Below are 21,707 nucleotides of genomic sequence, written 5' to 3' on the forward strand. Positions count from 1 at the left end.
GCTTTATCTGTAAAATGGGCACACAACTTCAAAGGTTACACATGAAATGTCTAATATACAATTAGCACTTACTAAATGGTAATCATTTCATCTTAAGACCGATAGCATGCTTTATTTTAAAGAATTAACTCTCATAAATAGACTTTTTATAAACATATGGGGCTTTCTCCTCTCAGAAACTCACAGGGGCAGTTCTACCCTGTCTTATAGGGTCACTATGAGTCGGCATCAACTCGATTAGCAGAGAGTTTTTAGAGTTAAGTTTGCAGGGAGGCTTCCTGGTTATTTTTCAGCAGGGCTCCCAATATTCCTATATAAAACTACCCCAGAAAAATCAGACAAGATGGAAAAAGACAACACTGGAGTTTACAACTGTATGTGCTAAAAACATATATCAACATCTCATAATGCTTTTAAAGACAGGTTTATTTATATATAAGTGCATGAAATTGAATACAGAAACTTTATTAAAATACTGTATATTACAAATGTCTAACCCAATAAATTCTGTGTAACGACACTTAAGTGCTGGATTGACTTTGAACAGTTCTCGTGTGTGTGTTAGTAAAGAGTTCACCCTGTATGTCACAAAGAGGGGCCACACGCAGGCCTCAGAAACGGCCCTGTGACTAGACACTGGATGATGTTCATTGTGCATCTTTTCTGAAAGCAATGAATGGGAACCTGGATCTTGTCTTTGTAGACACCAAAATTTCTATAATCAAAAATAACTTGCATATGTTTATTGCTGCCCTTTGAAGAAAATGAGAGTGGTGAAAAATAATTTAAAATAAAGATTAACCCTATGAGGCTAAAACTAAAATTCTGAGTGCAATTAAAGTACTTAACATTCACTGCAAAAGTTGTGTTCACCAGGAAATTATGCTATATATACAATGAGATTTTTACATGGATCAGGAAATAAAAAACTGTTTATATAAAATTAAAAATCAATAGTATACAATATTTACAGTTTGTTAGGTATGATACATAAAGTTTTAAATAATTCTTCAAAATTAAAACATATCATATAAACATGCAGTACACATAATCATACAGTGTAGTTTATAGTCTTAACAGAAGGGGAAAATCAAGTTCACATAACACAGGGAACTTCATCAGATATGCCTTTGTTTGTTGCGTGTTACCCTCCAACATCATTTAGTCTTCCTGTCTTTAAGCTTCACAGTACATTGTTTCTATAGTAAAAATGAATCCCTGATGATAAACAGAGTTCTAAAGGTTACATAAAGTATCTGCCCTTGTACAATATAAAACTAATACTGTTTACACTAAAGTCTCTAGTTTACAACAAAACTAATTTCAAGAATTCCACATTTTTCCTCATTTCATACTTATTTGGAAAAATTAAAAAGAGAGAGGAAATACCATCTCATGAAAACATAATGAAAGTTGTCATCTGGTATAGTCATTGGTTAACTTATGGACTGATATTATTAAGCCACCAGAAGTTAATGGTCAAGATTTAATTTGATTCTACCATCATATTTTTAATTCCAAGTCACAGGCAATGGCTACAGTTAATTCATCTGCACCAACACTGAATCTAAATTCTAAATCTAAATTCCCTTTGCAAACAGCTTAACTCTCAGGAAGCCAAGGCATCATTTCGCTTTTAAAACTGTACTGTGGTTTACAAAATGATTCATCAGTGGTCTGAGAGTTAAAATTTTGAATGTGAGTCTTTTAATACCTATTAGATTTTTTTTCTTTCAAATCAAGACATTTTCCCCAGTTAACTTTTGATAAAGCTGATCCGCTAGTACTCATGGTAGAATCCTATGAACATTACTACATTGCACGAATAAAATGGCAAAGGCTTTCATATTTGCTCATCGAAATAAGAAGTGTGTAGTTATGAATGGGCACTGAGCCAGAATTTTAAAACTCCCTCCAACTGCATTATTGGTTTATTCAATATTGAAAGTAATAAAAGTCATTACTATTCAAAGACATGCCTGTTTTGCTTTCTGTGGAGTTAACTTTAAAATGTTCCTTCCTAAAAGAACTTAATGCTGATACGCATGCACTTCAATTGAAAGACTAAGGAAACATTCCATCATCAGTAGCACCATCAAGTTAACATCCACTCTAGAAATAAGAAATAAGGGGCTCTAGAAATAAGCGATGCTTTCGGGCAACTACCAACGTATAGTATATATAGGAGAAAAAGTGTAAAAGCTGCAGGATTCTGATATGCCTTATAGTTCCTTTCTATACATTTATGTCATACTGTGTTCCAGTTAAATTTCTAAATACATTCCCCCAAAGGAGACAGTCATGTTACTATTAAGGATAGCTATATATGGGTGCAGTATATAATCTAAAAAATGAGGCCCATGCTCTCTTGACTTGCCTATAGTATTAAATTTTCAGTACAATGATAGCTGCATAAACCATAAGGTATTTAGAACAGTCTCTTCTAAACCAGCACTTCTGATTCGATTAACAAGCTGTACATGGTTAATTTGTGACACATGGAATTTTCAACGAATTACTAAGTTAGTTCTGAAGGTCTTGATGGACTATTATGTAAGTTTGATTTACGTATGTAAGTTTGCATGTAAGGAATGTGACACTGTGTGAGCGCCCTAACTCCAGAAGACTAGAGTTCATATTTCAGTTCACAGATCAGTTCACTCAGAAATCAGTTTTCACCAATTTAATAAAACATGAATGGGCACATCTCGACATCTCAGGAAAATAATTTCTTCATTACTTCCCCAAAACACATTTCATACAGATCCGTTTTTAGATAACTAATGCAGCAGGCTCCTCCACAACAAGGTATAACCTACAAAGAACAGAGCAAAACTGGCCACCCTGCGGGGAATGCTGACTTCAGAATGCCATTTCACAGACACAGAAACCCGCCACCTTGAGTCCCTCACCACCAAGCAGTAGGACCAGGTGTCTGAAGACAATCTCATCACGCCTATTTAAATACTATCCCTATGACAACCCTGAAGACTCTCCCTCCAAGGAGTTATAAAACAGGAGACAGGAAAGGTAAAGGAGATTGCGTTTGATTTTTCCGTCCATTGTAACCACTGAGACGGAATCCTGATCACTACGGGAACCGTGATTACCCCAGGTACCCAGCACATCATCGCAAAATTCTCTGCAATCCAGGCCTATTCGAATTGCTGCAATTATGCTTCACCGCCCTTCCATCTTAAAAGCAAGTTTAAGGCTATATGAAGAGATTCTGATTAGGAATTTCTGAGAGAAACACAGCAAGAGTGAAGCAGTTTGAGAATATTTCAGAACATGTTCTTAGCACCATCTGGTTACTTCTTAACCTTTTCAGGACTAAACTGTTTCTGCTTTGAATGGTTTCTTGCTACACACATCCCCCTGAACTCTGTAGTGCCATCTAGATTCCTTGACAGGTGCATACAAGTCAGAGGGCCTGCAAATGTGATGCTCACACAAACAGGGTATCATCTCAAGAAAGGTAACTTCACACGGGAGCCAAAAAACATACTTTTAAGACTGATTTCCCAGTAAGAAAGTCAAGAGACAAAATTTTTGCAAAACCATGCTTCCTAGATGCATTACCTTATACATTGAAAGAGTGTACTTCATACATAAAAAGAGTGACCTGTAGCAAACACCTGTTTCTTCCATTTCAAACGGTTATACTGGCCCCTACTGAAGGCTGCATGCAATGTCAGGGAGGGGAGGCAGCTACCTGATACACTCCGGAGGAGGAGAATGTAGGTGTAGGGGTGTGAACATAAATAAAAAACCTCGGCATTTCCTTCTAAGTCAAAAGCACCCCCCCACCCACCCACTGTAAGGTTTACTTGCCTTTAGTCTATGGCAAAGAGGGCTTGGTTGGTTTTGTCCTCCAACAGAGCTGAAGCAGGGCGCAGAATTCACAAGACAGCAGGAGAGAGACAAAGGCGTGGAGGAAAGGGGCTTGGTTAACTCTCGTCCTCCCTAAACAAGGGCAGGAAGTTGCTTATGTAGAGATCCAATGTATGTGGAAAGCACTAAGCGCCGCCAAGGTTCCCTGGGCCAGAGTCAATTCTGACTGACAGTTACTCTGTAGGGGAAAAGAACTGCCCTATGGGGTCTTCTCAGGAAGAGAGCCAGGTTTTTCCTCACATACTGCTGCTGCTGGGTTTGAGCCACCAACTTGTAGAACAGCAGAGGAGCACTTAAACATTGCGCCGGCAAGGCTCCTTGGGAAGTAAGTAGAATAAGGTCTCTCTGACAGCTATTGAGTTAATTCCTACTCATAGTGACCCTACATGTCAGAGCAGAACAGTCCCTGTGGGAGAGAAGAAAAACCTCATCTTTCTCCTGGGGAGTAGATGGTGGATTCAAACTGCTAAACTTGTGATTAGCAGTCCAGTGTGTAGTTGCATTGCCACCAGGACATCTTAGGAGAAGGTAATGGAGTAAAGGTTGGTTCACTTTGCCCTTCCTATTTTAAACACAGATGAGCACAGTCAGTCATGTATTCCTATTTACTTATTATCATTAACACAGCCGCCAACTCCCAAAAGTGTTCCTAGGAAATATCTGCTAGCTTTTTAAAATGAAGCAGTGAAGAAGAGATGAAGGAAAGCAAGGCTATAGGAGAATATTTTTGTTTGTTTCCTTCCCAAAATATATGCAAGGAGAACTTGCACAAGGAAGAAAAGAGTCAAACTGTACAATACTTACTTCTATTGCAAGATGTCATTTTTAATAAGAATTTTCATGACTCTCTGTTGATCACCTACTGCCAAGTATATACTGTTTTTGCCATTCGGAAACAATCCCATGTAATCCTCCCCACAACTACGTGAGGGAATAACAACATTGCCCGGAGTATGCAGTGAAGCCCAGCAAGGTTGAGTGATTTGCTCAGGATCGCAGAAGTCGCCCGGTGACAGAGCCTAGATTCTGATGTCGCTGCTGGCTCAGATTCTGGTCCTCAGGGTCACAGCAATGAGACTTTAGGCACTGAAATGCCAAGTGGACGGACTGGGAAGATCAGAATTTGAGGATGTAAAAATGGACTTAAAATACATAACTAAAAATCAAGAAGCAAAATATCATCTCCGCTGTCTTAGGATTTAAAACCACCTTATTAGCTCCTGGTGAACTCAAGGGCAGAAACCACATCTCGGTTGTCTTTCTACTGACTGTGGGAAATTCTCAGGGCAGCATTTTGTAGTCCATCCGCAGAAAACATTCTGAAAGTGGAAGGAGTTGACGGGAGTATCAGGTGGGCACATTCAGGTGGCAGCCTCACTTTCTGCAACTCAAGGAGGCATTCTCCATAACTGTTTCCAACGACACTGTTGGACTTTAAACTACTCTTGTTCTTTATATCACAAATAAATGATATGAAGCCCAGCTCATTTCTTAATTTTTCAAAGCACAAATAAAACTTTCACACTTTTTCTGGAGGGGGTGGGGCTATGGAAATGTATGCTACAAATACAAAGAAGGTACACAGGGTAATACACGATCATGTTGTAAACCCCAACTCACTGCCATGGAGTCGGTGCAGACCCACCATGAGTCTACAGGACAGGGCAGAACTCCGCCTTCGGGTTTCAGAGATGGGAACCCTCTACGGAAATAGAAAGCCCTGCTTTTCTCTGGGGGTAAGGGGGTAGCAAACATTAAGATCTGCAATAAACACTGAGCTGAATGCAGCCATCATGAAGGGCTTGCCTCATTCTAGACAAGCTCATCCCATGGGCAGATTATTTCTACCTCCCTCATCTAAGGGTTTTAAATGAGACACAGGGGTCCTTGATGAACTGATCCGTGGCCATCGCTAAACACTCCATTAAATAAGCAATCGTTTGGACATTATAGGCTTCTCTGCCTTGGGGAGCTGACTTATTTCACTGTTAGTAAGATTTCATCACACATTTTGCAGGTAAAGGAATATAAAACTTCAGGGGACTCTCCCTTCCCTACTGTATACAGCATACATATCTTAAGACACTGTAACAACCCAAATCTAAGGCTTATGCCACCGCACAAATGAGGTTATCCAGTCAAGAAAAATGTCCCCTAATTCAAAAATCTTAAACATCCTCACGCATGTTTGACCTATCACCCAACTGAATGAATATATATATACACATATATATATTTCTCTGCCAGCACATGAAGTGTTTACTGAACAAAAGCTTCCCAATTAGACTGTATTCATATATAGCAGCTTTATAAATACATATATAATGATATATATGTTGCATATATATCATTGTTTCTTGTCTCTATAGGAAAAATACTTAACTTTTAAAAAATCTCAGCATATAAGTAGCTACCCAGACAATTCTATAAATTTACACTATTTAATTGCATTCCAACCCATGAAATGAGCAAAGCTGCAGGAAAAAAAAATCCCAATGGTAATAAGTGAAAACAGCAAAGAAATTAAAAACTCCCCCAAAAGTGTACACACACACACACACACACACACACACACACACACTTCATAATTTAAAGTTATATTACTTGGTAGTAATATAGTTATGGGACGTTCTATAAACTATTCATCTAATTACACCTCCATCACACAGTAAAAACAGAAGTTTAAACCTCTTTGGTCTGTGTAGTCCTCGTTTTAATGTGTCCTGGTTAGTTTATTGGCTATTCTGGAATAGGAACCATGTACTCCATATCTCTGATCATTAAAATATTCTTAAATCATAAAGAATTGGTTAAGGTATTCATGTTTTCTAAGTCTGAAACAATTTCATCATGTTAGTGAATAGAAGATGAGCTACTTTAAATTCTTTGCAGATTAGCCAAATAAAGGAAGGACAAAATTCAACTCTAACAGAAAAAGAAAAATCAAACTGATTTGGAAAACGTATGCCCAAATTTAATTGGAGAAACATCAAGAACATAAAAGAACACATGAAAATAATTCCAAGCATTTGCATGATGACAACATCAAAACTTAGGTATTTCCTTGCAAGATCTCCAAGAATGCATAGGTGCTTCTGTTTGCGTTTAACAGATTTCCAAGCCACATTTTAGCAAGCGTCTGAAAATAGCTTCTCTACTGATGTAAGTATCCCCAGCTACCCCTCACTGATAGCGATTGGTACTGTCTTTTTAAATGGAGGGAAGGTGGCATAGGTGACACGTTTTACATTTGGCCCAAGATAAACCTACTTTTCACCAAAGCAGGTTACACGTCTGTGAGGCTCTAGTAAGGGATTTGTCAGATGGTCCTTCATCTTCTTGCAATCCACAGTGAGTCTTTCTGTCACTGTGCCTGGTACCAAAAAAAAATCTCATTAGGAGACAATTTTAAGCAGGCTCTTTGTTTCTAATTGTATGTACTTTTATAATCAATTACATATTTCTAAAATTTCTCAAAATGTTTTACACCAAGGACCATTCAAATACTAGTAAATACCATATAGATTCAAATAAGCTCGGCAACCAAGAAGGAAAAAGTTCAAGAACTAAACCACTAAAATGACCCAATCAACGCGCATTCGCTCCTGTATTGATATGCTGAGATTTCCATATTTTATAATGATTTACTTTATCTCTCAGGGTTTATTTAGCAAACCAGTAAGCTGCTGTATAGCCAAAGTTAAGACAGTTCATTCCTCTTACTATAGAGAAGTTGCTTGTTACTTTTTCTGCAAATGAGACTCTCCCTCCGACAGCCTAATTTAGGCCACTCTTTAAATATAGTTAGTCAAAGATTATTTACATTTTGTCAAGAATCAAGATAAATACAACAAAGTTATCATCCCACTGAGATACTCATTATAAAGTTGTTTTGTCCATGAGACACAAGACAAACACTTTCTTCAGAAGGGAAAAAAAATGCAAACATGCATTTCAGACTTCTTTTCTTACAAAATTGTATGAAAATGTTTCAAATGATATTTTTATGATGCACAAACTAACAATCAATATGTGTGACCCATAAAGTTCTGAATTCATATAAACAGATTAATGCATGAGGGAAACCACCCTAAGGCTGTTTAAGTTGGTGAAAATTATACACCCTATAGATTTACTTTTTGAGTCCTTAAAATGACTTAGCTAGTTTTCCACTAATTATTTTTTCCCACTTCAATTAAATAACAGAATGCCTAAACATATTAAGGCCCTAAATCCCAGAAACAGTCAACATTAAAAACCAAACAACGTATCTCATATGAAATGATTGATAGTCAGCACTGACACGGAGTTTCCGCTTTACAAAACAAAACTAACCACATCACCTGATCCACGTCAAACGCGTTCCCAGCACTCATCTACAGCTACACTTGCACACTGTCACACGGTCAATGTTAAAAGAAAAGGTTTGGCACATATATCAATTCGTCAAAATGTCCTTGTAATTTAACACAATACTGTTAAGAACAATGATTTCAACACCAATGTTAACCTGATTGGCAGCTAAACAAGGTGCTTTTTCTTGTAGCTTCACAGAGTGTATGGAATGCACCTTGCCTGGGACGGAGGCACGTGAGGTGCAGTGCAGTAGTGCAATCACTTGAACACCAGAGGGCGATCTTCCCACACAGCTCCAGGCCAGAGTTTAACCTGCTCGTTCACGTTCTTGCACAATTCCATTTCCACTTGCTAACAGTGCCGTTTTCAGGAAATCTGTACATCAGTTTCCTTGTGTGAAGACATTCCCATAGAAGCCTCAAAGTGTGGCGAGGATCCTCGAAAAGGAGATGATTAAAGTCAGCACAGTCTGTCCAACACCCCACACCAGTGCTTCCAACGGGGCCATGTTCTTCCCTGCTACTCTGTAAATGCCGGCCACTGCCGCACCTGCATTAGGAATGGGGGCGAGACAAAGCCATATTGATCATTGGAAACACACCTAAGTAGGGTAACAACATCTCTTTGTCATTTTATCAAAAACAAAGAAAATCAGCACTGGCTCTCATTTTATAAATTATGAAACAATGTTCATATGATTGGTATTCTTTACCAAATCACTTTTGAACTATTTAGGTAAGAAACAGGAGAATCTATTCAATTTCAACATAGATCTATAATATAATTAAACCTGCTACCATGGAGGTGATGCTGATGCATGGCAACTTGGGGGTGCAGAGTAGAAGGTCAATGATAAGAAAAATGACAGCCCCCCCAAAAAACACACACAAACAACAGCATCTGCTCATTCTTTGAGGATAACAAGGGCTATACCATGAGGCTTTCACTGTGAAATCTTATCCTATCCAACACATGAGGGGCACCCAGACCCCAAAATGGCTGTTTCAAAGTTATGCATTTAATTTTTTAAAAAATAACCTTATCACCTTCAAAGTACTGTCCATTACACTTAATATATTTGTCAAATCTGTGATTCCATTCTTGGAAACATTTTTCAGCCTCATCTGTTTAGATGGCTGACAGCACCTCCCTCGTCTTTTTCCTCACAGTTATCAAGTCGCTGTCCTTCCAAGTCCCCTCTTCATTTGCGGAAACAAAAAGAAGCCACACCGAGTGAGGTGAGGTCAGTAAAGTGCATGGAGCAAGAGAGACGTGCTGTTTTTTTGCCAAAAGTTGGCACACTGAGAGGGCTGCATGAGCAAGTGCACTGTCGTGGTGGCAAAACCAGTCCCCCACCTGCCACAAACCAGGCCTTTTTTGTCACACACAGTTACACTATCTTTTCAGAACCTCTAAATAGAAAGTTTCATTAACCTTCTGACCTGGTGGAACAAACTCCAAATGCACCATTCTCCTCACATCAATAAACAAACGAGCATCCCCTCCTATAAGGTCTGATTTTGCCCTTTAGCCTCCTTTTTGTGCCAATATTTTAAAACTATAGTGAAAGGGAACACAATTCAAAGGCCGCAGGGGTGCTAAAATGCCAATGTGATGTAACAGCAAATCAAAGAGTGCCGAGTTTTCAGGGAAGGGTTAGACATGTGAACACCACCTTTGGTATAGGCCTGAATTTTAGTGGAGGATGTTTCTAGTAACGATAGCTTCACATTTAATATTTTTGTTTTAATGAAGTTTTTATGATTTTGTAGCAATAGCATTTACTTACCTTCACAGATGAGAAAAGCTAAGAATTTATGTCATAAGTTCCTGAGCTTAGTTGGCCTACCGCCCCCTTTTCAGAAAAAAAAAAATTACTCAGTAACTTCCCCCTGCCCCGCTGGCAATTAAAACTATCTGCATCTGGCCTATAATCTAGGACATTGTATATATAGCTGCTTTTGCAGCCCCCCTGGATCACTCCAGCACCTCCAAGCTGTACTGCCCACTGTGGGAAAGGCTTATCTAAAGCAAGGCTTTTTGTATTCTAAAATAAAAGGAAATTAAAGCACATAATGTGCTTACCACATACTAAGTATCTTTCTAGGAGCTTTCCAAATATTACCTTTTTCAAATATCCTAAAACCCTCTGCACAATATTATCTAATTTGAAGATGAAAAAGCAGATATTCTGAGAGGTTCAATCGCTGGTACAAAAACTGGGAGCTGAGTCTAGGCTACACTGGCTATACATCGCCAAATCTTTCTGTCAGTCATGTTTGTATTAAGTTAGAAAGATAAAGGTTTTGGGGGGGAATAAAGTAACTGCTATTCAATAAACAAAACCCCAGGTGATATCAATGTTTCCTTCATCAGGAATTTTGTTCATTAGCCTAAAGGTCAAACCCACCCCCTAGCCCCCTCAATTTTAGAATTAGATGTTGTTCTTAAATTTCCTTAATGGCCTTCTACCATCTCCACTATTGGAAATGACAAAGGCACTGAGAAGCAGTCTCTGTTTTCATTCAGATTGACCGCGGAGCTTAATGACGATCATCCAGTTTAAAACAGGATTTGAAAAGGAAAGAACCCAGTTTGGACTCCTTCTCTCTGGATCTCTGTCCCTAAGCTTTCAATCATGATCCAAGAAAGAAACACAAGCAATAATGACTGTTCAGGCACTGGAGAACATGGAACATGGATTTTTCAAGTCAAACTTTTCATGGGCCACGTTAAGAACATGGGTGTTAAACTCGTGGATTCAAATATTAAGACCACACATATCTGCACAAAAATTACACAGAATTGACTACAAAAATGAGTCTAGAAAAGAAATGTGCTATATGGATAACACAATAATGAGTATCTAGAAATATAAACACAAACATATCCATGCATAGACACACATACACAATAATCATCGTAGTACTTGTGTAACAGCCACCAAATCAATCGGCTATGCCCGCACTGCACCCGGTGGATCTGCCTCAGAGCATCCTGCAGGAAGTGCAGAACTGCTGCTGTGCAGGTCCGAGACGAGCTTTGCACAGGAGGAGAAAGCCCTGGTGGTTTCCCACTGTTGACCTTACAGTTAGCAGCCCAACTTGGAACCACTACCATTCCAAGAAACTTTCATTCTAAAGGACAAACAGACGAGAATTTATATCTTTCAACCCTATTTTCCTAACACAAACAATCCATTCATTTACAGTGAAAATGTTCAGCAAATAACAGGGTACAAATGTACTATAAACCAGGTAACATGAATGTAGAAAAAACCCTCATATATATGCTTACTATGTAAATGAAAGGCACAATATTTATAGCAAATGGAGTGAAGAGCGGACAGTGCCCAGCTATCAAAAGATATAGTGTCTGGGGTCTTAAATGCTTGAAGTTAAACAAAAGCAGCCATATCAGGGAAGCAAATAAGCTCACATGGAAGAAGCATACCAGCCTGTGGGTTCATGAGGTATCCACAGGAAAATAGATCAGGTATTAAAAGATCCCAAACAAACAACTATATCGATGCAAAAGAGGGGGGTTGGAGTGGAGACCCAAAGCCCATCTGTAGACAATTGGATAGCCCCCCACAGAAGGGTTATAAAGAAGGGATGATTCAGCCAAGGTGTAGTATGGCACCAACGAATCACACATCTTTCTTCTAGGTCCTGAATGTTTCCTCCTCACCATTACCATGACCCAGTTCTACCTGGCTAGATCGGAGAATGCACAGTGGTACAGATAAGAGCTCTTGACACATGGAATTCAGGACAGATAAAACCCCTCAGGAACAGTAGTGGGAGTAGCGAAATCATGAGGGTAGGGGTATGGTCCAGAAGGGGGAAGAGGGAGAAAGGGGGAACCCATCACAAGGTTGGATATATAGCCCCCAAAGGGGATGAATAATAGACATGTGGGTGAAAGGAGACAACGGACAGGTGTAAAATATGAAATAATAACAATACATAATTGATCAAGGATTCACAAGGTTGGGGGGAGGGGTAAAAAGAGGAGCTGATACCAAGGACTCAAGAGGAAATGTTTTAGAAATGATGATGGCAACATATGTACAAAAATGCTTGATACAATTGATGTATGGAATGTTACAAGATCCCCCAATAATTTTTAAGAGGTTTTGTTCCTTTTAAATTGCAGGATAATGGCTTAAAGACTTTCAGCTCAAAGAGGAAAATCAGCAATCACAGTTAGAGGAACTCCTCTAGATATAGATTTCGGTTGCGAGTTGGAAGTTTGAAACAAGGTGAAATGAGAACAAGGGAACAAAGCATCATGGGAAGAAGAATGAGTGCTGGAAAACACTGCTTACTTTCCTGTCACCCCTATCTTTTCCCTAAGTGACTCCCTTATTTAGTATTTAAGGAGTCCTGTTGACGTAGTACTTAGATGCCCAAATTCATTGGGCCTACTGCTGCTTTTCAGAAAAAGTTACTCCATGCCCCCTCCTGGCAAAATACAGCCTTTGCAGCCCACCCCCTGCCCCGCTAGATCATTCCAATGCCTATAGAGGGCAGTGTCGCCAACTTTGGAAAACCCTGGTGTAATGGATTACAAGTTAGGCTAACTGTAAGGTCAGTAGTTCAAACCCACCAGCCACTCCTCAGGAGAAAGACTTTCTGTTCCTGTAAAGATTTACAGTCTCAAAACCCTTAGAGACACATCTGCTCTGTCCTATAGAGTAACTATGAATCAGACCTGACTTGATGGTAGTGAGGGTTTCTGTTCTGTTCTGTTTTAGTATTCAGCAATCCTGGTGAGAAAAGGAGCCCCGATAGTACATAGGAGGTGACAGGTTGGGCTGCTAATCTTAAGAAGTTCAAATCCACTCGATGCTTTGAGGGAGAAAGCTAAGGCATTCTACCCTTGTAAAGGCTGACAGTCTCAGAAACCCTACGGAGCTGTTCTACTCTGCCCTGGAGGGTCACTAAGAGCTGGAGTCAACTTGATGGCTGTGGGTTCCTGGCGGTGAGCACTATCTGGTGTCCATATGGGGACGTCCGACTGAGAACAGGGGAAGGCAAAGAAGCCTACCTATTAAATAACCCACTTCTCTTTACATCCTCTTTTGGGTAAAAAGGAGATAAGATCTTCAAGTGTGAGCTAAGATGAGAGCTGGAAACAAGCAAATTAAAACAAAAAAACAAGAGTGTCCACAGCCAAAAATGTTACTTCGTAGGATTAAGCAGGAAATAAAATCCAATTGCAATTCAGAATCAATATGAAAGTTAAAATTTCCCCCCAAATAAGGCAGGTTTGCATTGCATCATAGGACCATCCACAACCAGTTAAGCAAAAATAACCGTCTCACTGTAACTCTTAATCTACGGAACTCAAAAGAAAAATTTTTGTGCTTAGTAAATGATTTTGGGAACACGATTAAGTATTCAGCATTTATAAAGATATCCCTCAGAGGAAATAATGGAACCAACGGTTCTGATGGAGACATGGGAGAGGGGAAGATGGGGGAAAGGAAGGCAGAGCCAACAAACCCAGGAACCAGGGTACAACAAATGATCTAAAATCAATGGTGAGTAGTGCATAGAATGCCTGGTGGGGCTTGATCAAGTGCAATGAAGCCAAGCCCAGGGTAATTACTGAAAAGTCGAATGAAGGTCAAAAATGATAGTGGAACAAGAAGAAAGTAAAAGGAAATAGAGGAAAGAACTAAGAGGCACAGAACATTTACAGAGGTATAAATACAGGCACATACATGGGTAAATATATAGATAGATAGATAGATAGATAGATAGATAGATAGATAGATAGATAGATAGACAGACAGACAGATAGATAGATAGAAACAAGGATCTATGTACACATATTTATATATTAAGTATTAGGGCAGCAGAGGGACATTGGGCCTTTACTCAAGCACTCCCTCAATGCAAGAACACTTGGTTCTAATAACCTACCATTCTGGGATGCTCACCTTCCCAACACAATAGCTGAAGAAAAAATGGGTACATAAGCAAATATGGTAAAGAAAGCTGATAGTGTCCATCTATTCAAAGATATAGCATCTAGGGTCTTAAAGGCTTAAAGATAGACAAGCAGCCATCTAGCTGGGAAGCAACCAAGCCCACATGGAAGAAGCACTCCAGCCTGTGGGATGTGGTGTGGGAACAGGTCCAGCACGCAGGGGAGTGAGGGAGACGGAGTCACCAAATCTCACAGACTCCAGAGACCAGGCTCTGATGGGGCAGATCTATTTATTTGTTGTCTTTACACAGTTTATATAGGGCGCATAAGCCAATCAATTGTTAATGTGCTTACTTCCTTGTTCTTAGAACAAGGCTTATAAGGTTATTCAATCATGCTAATGAGGAAGAGGCAGGCTTTTACCATGGGCTAGAGCAAGCAGAGGAGTGCAGAGGAGACAAGTTGACTTGTCTGGGGCCATTTTGTCTCACCTGTGTGCTGGGAGCCATTTTAATAGAGAGCCGGTATGCCGCTTCTCAGACCTGCTCGAGAAGGTTAATCAGCATTCTGCTCTTTCTACGCCATGCCTCCTTTATGCATTCTAACTCCACAGCCATCACCCCCACAATGAGGTGTTGACAGGATCAGGTATCAGGCATCAGAAAACCCAAAACAAACAATCATATCAATGCAATTGAGGTGGGGTGGGAGGGCGGAGTGGATACCCAAATTCCATCCGTAGACTATTAGACATCCCCTCACAGAAGGGTCACAAGAAAGAGAAGAGCTAGACAGGGTGCAGTCTAGCTCTGATGAAACACAACATCCTTCTAGTTCTTTAATGCTTTCTCCCTCCCCCTATCATGACCCCAGTTCTACCTTACAAATTCAGCTAGACTGGAGCATGTTCACTGGTCTAGAAGAGGTAAGAACTCTCAACACACGGAATCCAGGACAGAGAAACCCCTCAGGATCAATAACGAAAGTAGCAATACCATGAAGGTAGGGGGAAAGTGGCAGCAGAAAGAAGGAACCAATCGCAATAATCGATGTATAATCTCACCCACCCAGGATGATGAACAACAGAAACATGGGTGAAGGGAGACAGCAAACTATATAAGATGTGAAAATAATAATAATTTGTATTTTATCAAGATGGGGTGGGTTGTACAGAGGGGAAAAATGAGAAGCCGATACCAAGGGCTCAAGTAGAAAGAATATTTTTTGAAAAGGATGATGGCGATATATGTACACATGTGCTTGACACAATGGATGTACGGATTGTTATGAACTGTAAGAGTTCACAATAAAATGATTAAAAGGACAAAAAAGATACATATATGAGTGTGATAGTCTGGGTACATTAGAGGAACAAATCCACAGAAACTCATGTGTAAGAGAGAGTTTTATACAAAGGCTAAGTGCACATCAAGAAAACACCCCAGCACAATGCTGCCCAAGTCCACAAGTCCATCATTATCCCATATGTCCAACACCAATCCACAAAGTCCGCCTCCATCTCACAAAACTCATGCAGTGACACCTACTGTAGGAGGAAGGCCGAGTCAGTGAATGTGTAAGCATCTCAGCGCTGGCAGGGGTCTCCACATGGCTGCTTCAGCACCCAGGGCTGCATCAGGGTAGGTCCATGTGGCTTCTCCTCGGGGATGGTTTACAGGAAGTGAGCCTTGCCAGCTGAAGCAGGGAATTGCCTAAGGCAGTTGCACCTTGGTCCAACCATCACAGAGCAAGAAACCAGAGAACTAGAAAGGGAAGGCTCACCAAGCCATTTATCGCTCCGCCCTTCAATTAATCCCACATATCTTTATCGGCCAGGTTGGCATAATAAACTTTAACTATATCAATGAGTATAGGCCTGCAGTTTGAAAACAACAGCAACTCCACAGGACATCCACTGGGCTTTCGACTCCGATAAACAGTTACAGCCTCGGAAACCCACAGGAAGTCTATGAGTCAGCACTAACTCAGTCTGGTTTGGGTTTATATATGTGAGTATTTATGTATATGAGTATCTACAAAATACAGAGCGTTCTAGAAAATAATATAGATTACAATAATAACTACAAGCTGAGTATCTATAAAATATACAGAGTTCTAGAAAATATTATAGATTACAATAATAACTACAAGCTCAAAAGTATCCGACGGAAAAGAACCTCCTGTCTATTGATATTCCCAGGGTGCCCCTCCTCAACTGTTAAATCATGTCTCATGCTTTCCCTGAATTTGGTACTGCTCATCCATCACAATTTATGTTAATCGCATACATATTTAAATTTTACATAAAATACATTAAACATAAGCCTTATTCTAGAATATTTGCTCAAAATCATGTCCCTGAAATTTACTTATGTTGTTTTAAGTAGTTACACACCTTAAACCAAACAAAATTCACTGCCACTGAGTCACACTGACTCATATCGACCCATTAGGACAAGACAGAACTGCCCATTTCAGGTTCCAAGACTGTAACTATTTACAAGAGAGACCTGTCTTGCTCCTGGGGAGTGCCTGGTGGTTTCAAACTGCTGACCCTGCAGTTAGCAGCCCAATGAGTTTGCCACCGGGGCTCCTATTCTTCACTTTATCAGCATGGTTCAGTTGCAGAGACCAGGTTACTATTGACAATCAGTGTTATGTGAAAATGGAGAATGGCCACATCAAATCGGTCGCCAAGTGAGGGACAAAAGCCACAATATTACCCAAAGAAACTCATTGCGGATCAAGCAGATTCCAATTCGCAGCAACCCTAAAGGACAGAATAAAACTGCCCTAGGGTTCCCAAGACAGTAATCATCCTGCTAACGCAGAAGGCTGCCACACATCTTTCTGCCTCTGAGTGGCTGGTGAGTTCAAACCACGGATCTTTCAGTTAGCAGGGGAGCACTCTACTACGGTGCCACCAGGCCTCCCACATCATTATAGCACTGCCAGAGTACACCATTCTCTAAGTGCTGAATTTCATGATTAGGCAGCTTGCCAATTCCATCACTACATAGTAAGGTGACCAGATTTTAACACTGGTAAAGCGGGACACCATTGATAAAACTCCTATCCTGACAAAAAAGCCACATGGCAGCTGAAAACCGTATACCCTAGCTTGTCGTGCATCCTTTCCAAAAATCGGGACTTTTTAGAAATGCTGCTGGACGCGGGAAAAATTGTTAAAAAGCGGGACGTCTGGTCACCTTATTACATAGTGCCCAAATTTCATTGTTACATAACTGCTAAATTACACCATTACTTAACTGCCAAACACTAGAAGCGATGACCTAGTCAGGTTGAAACAGCATCTTGACCATCATAGCCAGTATCACTCTGGACCTCCCCACCATTTGTTACTGCCACCTACATTGCTTAATGCACACAGTACTTGGTGAGCAGACTTTTATTATTGTCATAAATGTGTCAGAGCATGGGATATCAATTCACAGACGGTAGGTGAAATTCCTTCATTTTCACTGCTGTATAGAGTTCTCAGTTTGAATATACTATAATTTATTTAACCAGGCTACTGCGGATGAACACTTATTTATGTATGATTCTTTGCACTCACAAATCGTGCTGCTACATAACCCCTGGCACATGTATGCAATCAAAAATTTGTCCGCATCAAGAACAAGTAAAAGTGCTGGGTTCTGTGATATGAGAAATTTGAACTGTTGCTACAAAATACCAAATTATTTTTCAAGCAGTTATGCCAATTTACACTCCTGTTCCTCTAAATCCTCCTCATCCAATGTTTTATTCACTTGTCCCCTTTCCTATTTGTGCATGTGCATGCATGTATGTCTGTGTGTGCTTTAATCTGGTGCACGAGAAATGTTATTTCAGTGATTAGCTTGCACTTTCCTGATAATTAATGTGATTGAGCTTTTATTTACCTATCATTAGCCAACTGAGTTTCTAGCTCCATGAAATGCTTTTCCAATCTTTTCTCTGCTTCTCCATTATGGTACATGATTATTTTATTTGATCCAAATGTTTTAAAATATAGTTTAGATATTAATCTTTTTACCCCTATATATTAATAAATATTTCCCCCAGTTTGTGTTTTTCTTTGCTCTTTGGCTAAGGAGTCGTTTAACTGAAGAAGAAGAATCAGATGAAAGTGCACAAACATTATGATCTTTGTTTTTGTAGTGAAATATGAGGGCAAAATATTTATGAAGAGGAGAGAAGTGGGGCAGGGTCCTTGGAATCGTTATATTTGAAACTGCCATTGTAAGCCATGGCAGAATCGACTAGAAATCAGGAAAGACGCCTAAAAGTATTAAGGAGCCAGGGAAGAATGTCACAGTAAAACTGAATGCATGCGCTGAATGAAACCAAGCCTGGTGAGTTGATGTGGCACTGAGAAAAAGATGCAAATCTACAAGGGCAAGGAAGCATGGGAGAAAAGACATCCGTGGACATAAGCATTCAACATACAACAACAAAGTGCCCCAGAGAGACGTGTGATCAGTGAAAAGGGATATGATTTGCCCCGCATATTTTCTGAGAGGAGACAAGCAATAAAGGTAGCATTCGCATTAACAGTTTGTTGGTTGTGTCTGTGTGTGTTGTCCGATCAGGAGTCACTATGATCCATGTGCCAAATCTAACCCATCACCTGTTTTGGTAGCACACTTGGGTTAAGAATAGGAAAAGGATGAAAGAAAATCAAAAGAATAATTTTTAGCTTATGAGAAGTATATGAAATTCACATTTTGAGGTTTATATTGACTACAGACACATGTTTTTGAAATGGATTATCTTTGCATTCTTAGGATTTTTATGAGGGTCTTTGAGTACCACTTGAATTTTTTTAATACTTATTATCCTATTTTTATATTTATATTTAAGAATATATAGAGTTATTCCTAAATTTTTATTTTTGAACTTCTATTGGGTCAATAGTTAATTTTTGTATTATGTTCATTTTCTGTGCTTTCTCTTTTTTCTTAGTTTGCCAAAGGTCTGTCCATCTTATTAGCCTTCCAAAGAACTAATTTCTTGTTTGGTTACTCTTTCATAAGCTCAACCTATAAAACCTAACAGTATTTCTCTATATCAGTAAAATTGTACAATGTCATTTTTAAAAGTCACTACACAGCGTGTCATAACACAATCATCAGTGTGAAGAATTAACATAAGCAAAAGTATACAATCTTCTTATTGACTTGATGCCAGCGGCCTGACCTACAGCATGAGGGGTGCCGCACGATAATGTTGCAGGTTTATTGCAGCAGCACCAAAAAACCCCAAACATGATACAACAGAGAAAAAGAAGTAGCAAATGGAGAAAAGATGAGAAAACGGACAACTTTCACAAGTATTTCATCAGAGACAGATCAACCCCAGAGAGAGGAGAGCAGGTTTTCATCTGAAGGTAAGGTGTATCCATCATCTTGGGAAAAGGGGACCCTGCGGCGTAAAAGAAGGGAAGCCTTTGGCCTGGAAAAGAAAAATATGCCCGCTCAGCTCCAGAGCTCAGAGCCAACTGGAAATGAAGAAGTCCCTGCTGAACAGAGGTAGTGGGAGGAGTGGGCTAACCCAGGGCCAGAAGTCAACAGCCAGAGACACCTCTATCATTCACTGGCAATGGCAGAACCAACGGCAGCCCAGGAAGCAGCCAGTTCGGGGCACAGCCATGTGAATGCTGGTGCTCTGGCACCTTCCAGAATCAACAGGGTAAATCTAAGACCTGGCTCAACGAAAGGCAGAAACAAGCAGAGGCAGCTATGTGAACCGAACGTTAAAGACATGGCCTAAGTATCGCGTGCAAAGGAGAAGGCCAGAAGGAATGAGCCTGAGGGACTCGCAAGAAAAGCACACGAGGCAGGATAGTAGAATTCTTGCAAATAACTAGAGGATACTCTCAATGGCGAATTTCAAATGAGCAAGGGGAGGCTGTGCCCTTATAATTGTCTATATAGAGTTAATTATGTGTGACTGCATTTTACAATCACAGATGACTTCAAAGACCAAAGGTTAGATCAAACCAAAAATCCAAGCTCACTGCCATCAAATCAACTCTAACTCACAGTGACACTGTAGAACACAGCAGAACTGCCCCAGGGCGTTTCTTAGATTGAAGCTCTTAACAAGAGTCAAAAGCCTAAAGCGTCTATACTATACCTACTTTTTTTTAATAACAATTATATGGTCATTTTTGTAGCTACCTTTCTTCTTTACTAAATAGTGAACTCCTTTAAAACAAATTACACTATTTTACCACTGAATCACTTTTTTCCTCGCTATTTTTAATAACTTTTTTTATATCCCACACAATCTTAGTCTTTATATAGAATTACACAAATCGTATGTTCAAATGAAAGCTCTTACATACAGATATGGATATATGCATATATATCTTATGTTCAAGAGAACACTGTCCTCATCTGAGGTGAGGTGTATAAAATGCTGAAAAGAGCCCACACGAAAGATTACATTTGCAATAAGAATTGTTACATTTTCAACAAGAATTCATTTACCAAAAGCACTTGCACATATAAAATGATAGCCTCAAACAAGCCAAAGGCAACTTACTAGTAATCATTGCTCCAGTTACAGAAGCCAGAAATCCAATGCTGATGGCAACGACAGAGATCACACGCCCCTGCCTGTGCCTCTGCAGCATGACAAACATCAACACGCCGGCAGCACCGTGGACAAACAGAGAGGAGAAGAGGGCCCAGAGGAAGATCCAGTACCACATCTCTGAAAGAAAAAGGGAAAATGTTAGGAATTCTGCCGACATACATCTAAATTAATTTGGTTCAGCAAATAATGAGCATATGTGATTTGGGAAAATGAGAAAGCCTAGCAAAGTCCCTGACACAGAGAACTAAAGAAATTCTAATCACTACCATCATCAGTAATGTTTGATGGAGAAATAATTAACTCCACAACTTTGGAGGGTTAAAGCTGTATTCAAATTTCCATTGATGACTCCATTATTTAGCTAACCAGTATCCATTTACCAATAAACCCGTGGTATAGCACATGAAAACCTCTCGGAATTATGTACATTAATTAACTGCTGTTTGATACCGTTTTCCCTTTTCTACACTAAAAGAGATGACCAAAGTGACCACAGCAAAACATCCCTCCCCCAAAAGAACCCGAATACACATCATCTCTGGAATCAATTAGTTCACTATCTTTTATAATTTTAAGGATTTCAGACAATGTTCCTCTAGGACCTCAACATTTTAGACTAAAGAATCAGATGGTTTTTCTTTTCAATGCTGGGACTCTTATCACTTAGTAGTCCTTTATCCAGAAATATTCAGCAGACTGTTTACTGAAACTAATCTGCAGGCATTTTCTTTTCTTGTTTTTGCTTCAGAGTTTTATTCATTCACTGATCTGATATTTACAAAGAGGTCAGGCTGTGCACAGCCCAGGGTGGGCAGTCACCCACACCTCCTGGATGGATACCCCCCTTCCCCCGCCACTATGAACATAAAAGGAGGCTGGTGAGTCACCTTCGAAGTCATCTGGGAGAGGCA

At 39.8% G+C, this 21,707-nt stretch overlaps 1 protein-coding gene across 1 annotated transcript in view; it reads right to left on the minus strand.

The window, feature by feature from the left end:
- Positions 1-424: 424 nt before the first annotated feature.
- Positions 425-21,707, minus strand: part of TMEM170B (transmembrane protein 170B) — a 44,711-nt gene continuing 23,428 nt past the window's right edge. The window contains exons 2-3 of the mRNA XM_075532494.1: positions 20,743-20,913; positions 425-8,799 (exon numbers count right to left, since the gene is read on the minus strand). Of these exons, the coding sequence (XP_075388609.1) occupies positions 8,669-8,799; positions 20,743-20,913 (302 nt within the window). The 3' untranslated portion in view covers positions 425-8,668. The remainder of the gene's footprint in view (positions 8,800-20,742; positions 20,914-21,707) is intronic.

Source organism: Tenrec ecaudatus, chromosome 1 (assembly GCF_050624435.1).
Source record: "Tenrec ecaudatus isolate mTenEca1 chromosome 1, mTenEca1.hap1, whole genome shotgun sequence".
Classification (NCBI taxonomy): Eukaryota; Metazoa; Chordata; class Mammalia; order Afrosoricida; family Tenrecidae; genus Tenrec; species Tenrec ecaudatus.